This window comes from Myiozetetes cayanensis, unplaced genomic scaffold (genome assembly GCF_022539395.1).
Source record: "Myiozetetes cayanensis isolate MyiCay16 unplaced genomic scaffold, myiCay2020 scf12, whole genome shotgun sequence".
NCBI classification, from domain to species: Eukaryota; Metazoa; Chordata; class Aves; order Passeriformes; family Tyrannidae; genus Myiozetetes; species Myiozetetes cayanensis.
In genome coordinates, this window is record NW_026086826.1 from 324753 (window position 1) to 336708 (window position 11956).

The following is an 11956-nucleotide window of genomic DNA, read 5'->3' on the forward strand; positions in this document are numbered from 1 at the left end:
AGCGAGCCCTTCATCTTTGCTCGCACTGGAAATGATTTGATTTTTTTTTAACTGCTTTTAACCTCAATCCCTTCAAGCAATCAGACAGTTATTCTTAGAAGGGTAGTTTATAAAAACGGATTAACTTTGACAATGACATTGCAGCTGAGGACTGCCAAATGTCTTTTGTTGATTTGAAAGAAGTATGTTTTATATTCCAATGAGGTGGGTGAAGGAGAAATGAGCACAAGGTGGAGAATATTTATGTAAGTAAGGAATCTGTCTCAAAGGTACCTTTCCACAACTTTGTGAAATACAAACCAGAATCTCAGTCCCCTTCACTAGGCTTACTGGGAAATTCTAACACACAAAAAGAAAATATCTGGGCAATGTACTAGATTTCACAGTGTTCATCCCTGACAGCTGCATTTGCTTAACAATTATTGAACATGGTGTAGAAAAATTAAACTTCTGCTCATATTCTTAGTGTGTAATATTCAAGCATTACAGCACAGGAACAGGAGGCATTCAGAAGCAAGTTGAGAGTAAAACAATTCAATCAATGCATGCTAAGAAAAAAAATGTAACCTCTAAGACTTTCAAGAAAAAGAGACTTTTGGGGTTGGGGGGTTTATGACTGCTTCATGTTACATCACTTTACATATTTTTTTTAGAAGTGTTTTGATGCTTACCAGAGGGTTTTGAATATGTTCTTTCTTAACATCTTGTTCTGTTACACCTAGATAATTGCTTTTGTTAAAGTAAATGTTGTAAATTAAAGTAAACAGAAAGATGAAGACAAGCTAGGGAAATTAACTTAGAAAAGTGAAGGTGTAGGTTTCATGAAGTTCCAGCCCTTGTGCAATGCCTTGTCTCTTTTCTTAAATGGATGATTGAGGCCATGTTTGCAAATTAAGGATAATTAACTGGTACATTTCCTGCTCTGGCATATTGACAGAAACAAAGAAAAGTAGTGGGTTTTTTTTCCAGAGTACCTGGCAGTCTGTGGCTTGCTCTAAGATACCCAGTTCTTAGTTTTCTGCAACTCCAGGTGCTAAAGAAAAAGCTCTACGCTGGCATCACTGTTCTTAGCTCATGTAGACTGGACTAGTGAGAGACGCTGAACTGGGTGGAATTGCTCTGTTCCACCCAGACAGGTAAATTACCACTAGTCAGTGTAACATTGCAAAGAAATACATGGTTGATCCTTATGTAATTAGGGACTGACTTAGTTTAAATGGATGTACACAACCACAGATACCTGCCATTTGTGTGGAAAAGCCTTAGACAGGTGAGACACAAGGAAAAGTGCCTGAGAAGCATGAAGACAATAGGCTAATGCTGCTAAGGAAGTGTCTGAAAATCTGGACCCGTTCCACAGACATGGGCAATCCAAAACCTGGGTTTAGCTCCTGCTGTCACTAAAAAAAGATAAGCATCCTTAGGTTATAGTTTCTTTCACTTTCTATCTCACTCTTTGGGAGGAGGAGACCATGGGTGTGAATTTTTTGTGGGCTAGACACCTGCATACACAAAGATTCCCAGCAGAGATGACAGTATTGTATCTGCACTGGATTATTATGTGCATGGAATTAGTGCAAGACCTATGCATGCAAACTAATTCTAGGTCTTCAAAAAGAGCTTAAATAACATGGAAAACCTATGTTTCATCAAGGCCAACATTATTAGGTATCTATAGATTTTCTGCCCATGAGGCACTGCTACGCAGCTTCCTTGTGCTTTTGCAAGCATTTTATTTATTTATGCTTTGTTTCCTTCATGGTGTCCTATCAGGCTATTTATAAACAAGTTTGTTATGCAGGACCAAAAAATTGCAATTCTACACCATGCTTCCATACTTTATTGTTCTACTAAATCTCTTTCACCTTTTGAGAGACCCGTTTTACCATGTGAATCAGTTTGTCATCCATAACTGGAAGCTTCCTGGGAAAGCATTGTACCTTCTCATTTACAAAGCCCTATATCAAATCAATAAATACCTCCATCTGTTTACTGCTCACTGGGGGCTGACTGTTTTTGGAAGATGCTGTTAGGCACGAGAGGCAGAGAGGCTGTTTCCTTTAGAGGACATTATGGTGATTTAACTGACTTTTTGTTACATGCACCGTAGGCTTTGTTATAGCACAGGTTGGACACTGTGCAGAGTGCCAGTGTCAGGCCTGAACACTACTTTGGTCACAAAACTATTCCCAGACTTATTGATGGTATCTCAATAGACAGAATCCACGACACTCTGGAACCTGTTTTTCTCCAGGGGTTGGGAAGGGAGCACAGGGGCCTGACTTAAGAGAAAATCCAGCTGTTTAAAAGCAGGCGAGGTGAATCCCAGCTTCCTTCCACGCCTCAGTTCAGGGGGATGGGCAAAGGTGTATCCAAGAGGACTGATGAGCAGATGTGCAGCTGCCTCAGTGTCTGTGCTGGATGGAATGCAGCTCAGCCTTGTCTTCTCCCACATCTTCATGTACTTACATTTAAAGGTAGTCTGTGTATAATAAAGTCATGACATTTCTATAAACGATGTTATTTTAAATATCTTGCTGATCATTTTCTCACTTGCTGATTTTACTACACTGTCTCCTACCAGGTAAACTAATATGGTTTGATCCAGAGTAACACTGAGGAGTTTGTAGCTCTTCAGGACATTTTAGTTCTTTGTAAAATAGATGATATTTTAAAAAGGGGGTGAGAAAAGAAGACATATAATATTTGGGTTGTTAGTTAAGTTGCTTCTAGTCTGTAATTGTGTCCATTTTGTTTCTTTCTAAACTCTTTTTGGCATTTAAATGAACTAGTATTGAACAGACTGGAAAAATAGAAATGAACTTTTCTGTAATAAAAATAAAATATTTTGATTTGGCTTTGCAAAATGTTATTGACAGAAAAAGCATATAATAAAATTTGCTGATGAATGCCCAGAAATGGAACAGACATCTGTGGGAATGGATAGCTCGTCTGTGTGTGTGTGCAGTCAGTCAGCCAGCAGTGGGGTTTCAGTTCTGCAATATGCCTTTGTTTTGATTTACTTGGAATACTCTTTCCTAGGTTTTGGATATAGTCAGGACAAGTGTTCGTGCGGTTCTCCAGCATGTCTGGAAAGCTCCAGACATCGAAAGTTTGCATCTGTACCGTCTTTTTGAGCGTGTATTTAATCGCTTACTTTGGAGCCGCGGCCAAGGCCTGTGGAACTGTTTCGGTAATTCAAGGTAAGCCTCTTTGTCTTTTCTGAGCCCTCTTCATAACTTCACCTTTACAGTCAGTGCTGGCACACTCTCTTGCTCATTTTCATTCCAGAGAATACTGTAATAGTAGAGTTAAATCTAATAATCTAGGCCAACCTTTTCAGAAGTGGAATCCAATACTTAGTTATATAATTACAAATATAATAATCTAGGGAAAATAATCTAATTGTCAAAATATCTGAGCCCTAAGTCAACTCTTCCATGGGATGGTGCATGATTTTCAGGCCAGACCACTGTGTCAAACATGGACTTGCCATCAACAGAAATCATTGTTATATTTGAGCTCCAAACTTAGACGGGGAGAATTCAGTCACAAGTGCATCTGATGTCTCATGCCAAATGCAATGTCACTTCTGTGATTTACAGTGAGTTCAAATTTATGTGCTTGATTACATTTCCTGTTTCCCATACTGGTGGAAGCCCAAGTACATGCAGAATATGAAGTGTTCTCATTGAGGTAAGCAGGTGGTTTTGGTTTGGGTGGCAAATACAAGTTTTCTATGGGGAAAAAAGATCAGGCCATATAAGTTCAATAATCTACACTTCAGAATCTACATTCCTGAAATCAAAGGCATTCATGTAAAGGGGGATCTGGGGGATCATATCATGGGTATAAAACAATCCCACCCACCCACCAAATTTCTTCATAAAGTAAGAATACAAATGTTTAAATATGAAATATATTGCATACAAAAAGGGACATTTTCTCTGTCAGTATATGAGATGTATAAAGAAAGGGGTTTTGATCAGCTTGCATAGGGTGTTCTAAAAGGTGTATTGAAAATGAGCTACAACAACCAATAGTCTGCTGGTGGGTTCTGTGTGTACAAAGGAATCAAGTCAATAGGTTGTCCACATACAGTCATTTGTCATATGTGGAGAATGCATGCAGTACCCAGTTGTTACCCCCAAAATGGATAACAACAAGAGGGATCTGAGGGATCTAAAAGATCAGCATGATTTTTACCATCATCTCAATGCCAAAGGCTTGTTGTTGTGCAACATTTTTTTCACTGAGATGAGCTATTGGAAAATGCAGATAATGTCGGCCTTAAGATTTGCACAGGTGGGTATTGGGAATGCAGCACACTCCAAAAGTTAAATTAGGGTTAGAAAAGGTTTCTGTTTCTGGTCTGAAGCTTTTGTTTTTGTATAATCCTCAGCAGCTGCTGGATCCCTTCTTCATGCTAGCAGAGGTGTGTGAAGTCTTGAGTCCAAGCTCAATTCTTTTGTTGTTATAAAATATTGTAATTACCTTCCTTTTTAATAATACTGTTACTATTCTGTATTTTATTTTTAGCATGCAAATCTTCTAATGTGCATAAAAACATTCATTTTAGATTCTTTTTCTCTGCAAAGACTAGTTTACCTTTGAACAACTCTGCTGCTCACTTGACTTGGGATAAGTTTGAGCCAGCAGAAGAGTTCAGGGGAGGCTAGGATTTTTTGTTCATGCAGAACAAGACTCAGCTGACTCCAAATTGGAGCTATTCTTTGGCAAAGATCCATTTCCTTGTAGGAGGAGTTGCTATGTAAAAGATTAAAAAAAAAAAAAAGTAATATACAAATATCCAGTAGGTGCAGAGATCACTCTGCATGTAATATACTTAGTACAGAATTCATGGAAGAAAACAAAAAGGCTGTTTGCACCTTCCCAGTATGTTGTTTATTCAGTTGCAAGCATCCTTCTTGCCATGGAATGCACAGCTGAGAACTCATGACAGCACCTCTGCAGCAGAGAGGCCAACTTCTCACTCTTCCCTATGGTACCATCTTAAAGAACAGACTGGGATAAACATAGGCCATGTGTAGGATTTGGGAAAACACATTGGGAAGGGGTATTAGTGTGCTGATTCAGAAACAGAATGATTACAAGAAAATATATTAAGCAATGCAATATGTTAACTATTCATAAGATATATGTCTTGAGAGAAGAGAGGAGCTAATAGCCTTAAGGTTTACTTTTGGTGGTTAAATCTCTGCTTGCTATGTGCTATTTTAGTAAAAGGAATGAAAGATGAAAATCTCAGGGAAAAAAAGGGATGTAAATGGTTTCATAAAGCTACATTTGTTTTAGTGTATAATAAACAATTAAAACTCATAAGACAAATTGTTGACTTCAGATGGTTATAAAAAGAATAACACATAATTGACCATATTGAACATAATTGACCATATTGCACAATCAAGTATACTAGTCTTTTTTTTGATCTGGTGAGGACTCCATGATTTCTTACTGAAGTGTGGAAACTAAAGTTACAGCACAAGAAATAAAGTTTCCTTAGGAAACAGTACTCTGATCCCTGCTGACTGCAGTATAATGGAGAATAAACTGAATGTGTGTAGCACATGGAGGAGGTTGCACAGGCACATTTATAAGGAAGCTCATTAAAATTCCCATGTATGTTTCCAGATCTCAGCCCTTGTTATTGGGGTAACAGAATAGCACTGTCCTCTTGGTCTGCCACTGTTTGTGTTAAATTGTATAGACCTTTCTGTGCACAGGCAAGGTCATGCTTTTTCTCTTGTTCCTCTGTTGTTAAATCTGATATAAAGCAGTAAAGCTCTTAGATTGCAATCTGTGACAGAAAACATGAGTTTGTGTCTTTTTCCATAACAGGAGCTCTTGGGAAACCATATTCAGTAAAAGCACAGAGGTGGTGACTCCTGAGCAACTCCAGTGTTGCCGACGAATAGTACAGCTTTGTAAACGCTGCCTGCTGGTGGTTTACAAATACTCATCAGAATCAAGAGGATCCCCAACGGGGATTAGCCACCACTGGGATGATACAAGGTATAAATTGGAATATTATAAGTATAATGGATAGTATTGGAACAGGTTTCAGTCTGTGTTGCTGCCACTACACTTTTCTTTAAGCCTGGTTTGCTCTGTATTTAAGGAAACAAAAAAGCGAACTCCCCAGCATTTCCCTTGATCCTGGGTCTCAATCATTCCAGTCTCACTAGCCCATTTACGAAGTGCTACCAAAGGAAGATTTGATATACAGATCTTGAGTGAAAGTGCACTTATTAAACTCTTGATTGCCTACTGCCTAATTAGCTGCAGCAAAGGCTTTCCATAAAGTGAACTGAAAATTTCCTTTCTTCCCCTTCTCAGATCCCTCAAAGTCACTGTTTCCAGATTTGCATTCCTAGAGGTATCCTAGCATGTCAGATACTTGTGGCTTCACATTCGCAGTGGGATGCTGTAGGGGCACAGCTCCAGCCAAGGGTCAGGTAAGTGCCATCTGATTTACTGCATTGCACAGTTTGGCAAAGCCCATTTCCAAAACCTATAGGCTGAAAGTTTTATTATTTCATCTTACAGAGCATAAAGGTATTTTCAAACCTTGCAAAACAGCATCATATAGTAAAAGAATTATTTGGCACTTACCCGATTCTCCAGTGGCTGGTTTAGTTCTCCAACTGGATGCAATAGGGATTATAATATTGTCAGTACAAGGATTACTGGAAATGCTCCAACTGTGGAAGTCAACGATTTGGGATTTAACAGTCATAGGTTGTAGGAGAATTAAATATCAGTTTCAAATTACTTAGGTTCTAAATTCTATCCATAATGGCAATTTTAATTATTGTGCATATAAACTTACAAATGCTTTGTTTATGTAAAATATCTTACATCTATCATTTCACAGAAGGGCTTTATGATTTAAACACTATGTGAAAAGCAAACTTTTGATATATTATCTGTTAAACTTATTTTATGGCTTAATTGCTTACTTGATATATCTCAGATTAGTTATTTGATACACTGAACCCATTTGTTATTGACATGTGGATCTCAAGACACTCTAACTTAATGTAAAACCAATCAGAAACTGGATTTGTTTGGTCACAGCAAAAGTAGAAGTATGTTAGCCACAAACCAAATCATATTCAATATTAACGTCTATTCAGCTATAGCAGGAGTATGGTAAAGTCATTTGGATGAGCTAAGACTAGAAAATCTTCAACCTTGAAGTTTTTATTGCTTTCACTGTCAGTACTGCAGAAACTCTTCCATCATGACCAACCACAAACTATTCCAACTGATCCGATTACTCTGATGTACTGCAGCCAACAGGCTTGCATTTGGACAGCAGTGAAAGGGATGGTCCAAGACAACTTTCTTGTCCCCAGTTTCTGTGTTTCTTTGGATGCTGAAGGGAAGTTTATTCCTAAATTTCACAAGCTAGAAGAATTTAAGCCCTTTATATATGAAGTGTCAGTAATGGAGTGTCATGACAACTCTGATCACAGTTACAGTTTTTATATTAGTCTCCACAAATGTTTCATCTATACCTGGATACAGCAATATGCCAGGTAACTGATATTCTCAATTTGTGAAGTGAAAGATACATATGGAAATAAATGCTTTCACCTGTTATGGTCCACAATCGTAAGGTAATGGAATATTTTTCTAGAAATGGGAAAACCACAATACTATTTCACTTAGCTTTCTGTTTTTAATGCATCTGCACTGGTAATAATAGTTTTCTTGACTTGCCATAAAGTTGTATGGTGCAAGAAAAGATCAGAGTATAATTTAATAAATGTATGAGAAGTCAATTTTTTCAACACTTTATAAAATTTAATTTGAAGAACTTTGTTTTTTCTGAGCACAAACCAATTTTTTACTTTGCTTGTGATTAAGAAACAAAGTATGTGAAACTAAAGCTTTCAAATATTACAAATAGATACCTCTTTAGCTGAGAAAATTGATTTGTATAGGGAGAAAGAAAAAGATAATGAAAACTGAGAACAAATTAAATTTATTCTCAATCCTCTTAACTGTATGTCATGAAGAATACAATGTTCCTGAGTAAGAGCAGCGAAATGTTTATTAATGACACTTTTTTAATCACAAATTAAAAGTCTAAATAAAACGATAGGAGAGCTCAAAAATATGCAAAAATCTCTTAAAAAATTAGCTAAAATCTCTTAAAAATTAGCTAAAATCAAACTGTATACAAAGTCAGACCTTTAATATTTACATAAATTCACCTGTGTTGTAAAATTAAAAAAAACCTAAACCATCTACTGCTACATCCTTACATCTTGTTAAGTGATCTTATCTGTTACATGGCAAGTAATCCTGGGCAGTATTGGAGTTTTTTACTCTATCATTGGCCAAAGGCAGGACTCAGTCTGGTGATGTAATGAACTATCAAGCTCAACACCAACCCATTTCAAACCTGACTTTATTTTTTTGCAAATTGTTTCAAAATATCAGTGATAATATTTTATAACAAAACGTTTTCTCAAGCTTAAGCAAACCTCATGTGTGGTGCTTTGACACTGTGGTGCTGTTTCTGTCTGTGTGATGAGTCTTTTAACTTATTCATCATTAGCCAATATGATTCACTACAACTGTACAATAATTTTTCAGCAATGATTTATACAATGGGTTGTGTTAATCCTTCCTAACACTGACATAATTAAATGTGAATTCTAATTTAGTATGGATTTTTTTTGCACACTTAACTGTGCTCATTTAATGACTTGTACAATTAGGTAATTGTACCATGAAAATATTTAAGAATTAATATTAAGCATATGATAAACTATTGTTTGTAGTATTATACAAAATACAAGCTATACAGTTGCCTGAGTTGAAAAGATAAATAGTCACTGATGTGAATTACTAGGTGTAGCATCATTTCTTCCTTTACAAGAGTAGTGATGATAACATCTCTATTTTTAGAGAATTAGAGCTGGAAACCAAAGCTGAAAATCTAATTTTCTTCTCTAATAATTTTTCTTTTTTACAACTTAACTTTTTATAAGCTGTTTAATGCCACTTGCAGTTTTTGCCTAGTTTAAGTTAAATAAATAGTACTATAATAACAGAGACCAATGGTCGAAGTTTTAATTTTTGGTAGTACTGTTACACAGGGTTTCATTGTTTATTTATTAGATGGCTTGAAACATAAAGGACTAGAAAGCTGTTTGGTCCTCATACAACATTTTGAAATTTTGCTAAGAGTTTCTCGGAGTTTAGATTCCTTTTCTGAGTTAGCTTGTGCCTATTGCCCTATTTTATAAATAGTATTTACTGCACCCAGTTTCTTGCATACAACAGTTATAAGGTATGGCGCATAAACATTAATTCTTTTGCTCTTGAATATTGGTTTGTCTGTAAACTCTGCTATATTTTTCATATCCTTTCTAGGTATTTATTGCCAGGACCTTCACTGTTCATCCTGAAATCATCCTCATCCAAACTTAGCTGCAGTTCATCTGGAATGCCTCGCCCTAACATTTTGTTCACACACAGATACAGTCACTTGTGAAGTGAAAGGAAAGTTGCTGTTTGTAAATAATAGCACCAATATTTTTTTTTCAGTTTAAAATTTGTGATGAAGCTAAATATAAACACTGTTATATATTTCCTACTATCATATTATAATAAAATTTAGCTTAAAACCTACTGTAAAAGCATAGCTTTTCTGGGAACATACTAAATCTTGTTGTTTACATACACATGTGAATGTGTAGATCTTGCTAGGTTTATAAGTAATTCCTTCCTACTAGAAATGTTATTTTTGCTGCAGAATATATAAAATGGAATTGATCTTGAAGATTCTATTACAGTATTACATTATTTTGTAAGTACAATACTTTGACTTGAAAATTATTTATTGTAAACTATATTATTTATTGTCTCAAATGTAATTGATCCTTTAACAAGGTAGATAATTGAAAACTCTAATAGAACAGTAAAACTGTAACAGTTATCAAAAATAATCTGATCAGTTCTTGGACATGTTTAAAATAAAAGCCAAAACTCTGCAAGCCAAACCTAAAGCAGACATATTTTTATTTCTCCTCTGAAATGACAAGATTATTTAATGCTGCTATTTTTCTTAAAAGACATAATATAGTATCTCTTAGCCAAAGCAAAGGCATCTAGTAGACAAACAGTAAAACATCAGTAAAAGCGTTCACTTTCTAACTGGATTATTGTAATAAAATGGAAGCCAACGTTTGTTTCCAGGTTTTTGTTCACATTACCTATACCCTGTGCCTTTAGGTTTCCTTTGGGAGCAAGAAGTCACCTTCAGCTTGCACAAGCATGCATAGTGCAAGTGGTAAAGCAGACATTGTAGGAAATACTGCAGCTGTAATGTATTGTTTCAAACTTAAACTAATTGGTTTGTTGTAGTTTTTAGCATGCAATCCAGTACCTACTGTAGAATGCATCCTTGCAATGGACGGTGTTTTCCAGATTGCTGACACCGTCACACGTTGGAAACCGAGTTCATTTGAAAGCTCTCGTTCAGCCCCAGCCTCCTGGGGCTGGCTGAAGGGCACAAAAATAAACCAAGCCAGAGCAGGAACCTCGTATTAGCAGGATTTGTACCCTGAAAACATCATTCAGGTTTTGCTACATACAGCCATTCATCCCACTCAGCATTGTGTCACGTGAGCCTTATTCATTATAGAAATAATTATTAAAAAATCAGTTAATCTAGATTTAAAAATTGTTTCTTAACTGAGTAAAGAACAGAGTAATTATTATTTACCAAAGACTTGTGTACTTATCAATTGTTTAACCCTGATATGTGTTTGTAAATTATTGATGTATTTCAGGTATACTTAAAAAAGTAATTTGGGGGCTACTTATCCTCAGGAGCAAGTATGTTAATAGTTTTTGATATCCAGCAATTTAAGAGAAATTTAAGAGACTAAAGGAATTTGAGATTGACGTTGTATGGAAATGTGTTGGGTTTGTTTTTATTTTTTAATTTTAGTCATAGGATAAATAGAACTGGGAATTTGGGTGAGATTTTTGATGCCTGTGCTGTAGTGCCTCAGCTCTAGAACTGCAGAATATATGATAACAAGACTATTTGTAAACAATTAAAAAACCTTCTTGAGATTAACCAGATAAAAGCATTCTTTTCGTCTGGTAAAGTCTTTTTAATTTTTGTGGTAATATTAGTTCATTAATATAACATGTTCACATTAATGGTATATCTCTTTTGGTCCATACAGTGACTATGAATGCCTACTGTGGTTAACTGTAAGACCTAATAAAAGCTGTAAATTTTCTCTTCTTGGAGAAGGCTTCCATTGTATTCTACTTTTGGCCATAAGGATGAGATCAGCTTCCAGTTTAGCTTCCCAGACTCAAACAGAGCTTTAGGTAGGAGGTTCATATGTCTTTTTATTTTTTAAATTTCATTGTGATTTCTCAAATTTCTCAAATGCCAGTGCTGGGCCAAGTCAGTCTATACAGAATACTCTACCAAAGGAAAGAGGGCTACTAATCATACCTATGCAGTATGGCCAGATTTAGGAAAAAAATACATTTAGCATGTACAAAAGTGGAACAGACAGTGCTTTACGTCTGACATTACTTAATATATTTGTGTTTCTGATAACCTTTCCTGAAGTGGTACTGTGTTCCTACTAATGTGTGAATTAATACCTTCAATAAACACCCTGCTCCGCTTTGCTGCCAGCTCCTCAGAGCCAGTGCGTGTGGTCTGCGGGCGAATGACAGGCTGCACCTGTAGCCCAGACCCAGGTGGCGCCACAGGTGGAAGCGTTTACCCCTTTCCTCTGCATTCCCTCTGATCAGATGGGTGGGCCTGGCGCCCCGCAGGTGCGCGCGGCCCGGCAGGTGTGCTGTGCCCGGCAGGTGTTCTGCATGCGGCCCGGCAGGTGTGCTGTGCCCGGCAGGTGTGCTGTGCCCCTCAGGTGTGCTGTGC

At 36.6% G+C, this 11956-nt stretch overlaps 1 protein-coding gene across 9 annotated transcripts in view; it reads left to right on the forward strand.

Moving 5' to 3' along the window:
• TTLL7 (tubulin tyrosine ligase like 7) overlaps window positions 1-11307 on the forward strand; it is a 62883-nt gene extending 51576 nt beyond the window's left edge. For 7 of the 9 annotated variants that reach the window (XM_050307409.1, XM_050307412.1, XM_050307408.1 and 4 more), the window contains 3 exons: window positions 3043-3203; window positions 5860-6033; window positions 9412-11307. In XM_050307409.1, coding sequence (XP_050163366.1) covers window positions 3043-3203; window positions 5860-6033; window positions 9412-9532 — 456 coding nt within the window. In that variant the 3' untranslated portion in view covers window positions 9533-11307. Of the gene's footprint in view, window positions 1-3042; window positions 3204-3605; window positions 3697-5859; window positions 6034-6357; window positions 6477-9411 lie in introns of those variants that run through there. The other 2 variants (XR_007627806.1, XM_050307414.1) reach the window with 2 other exon arrangements.
• The last annotated feature ends 649 nt before the right edge of the window (window positions 11308-11956 follow it).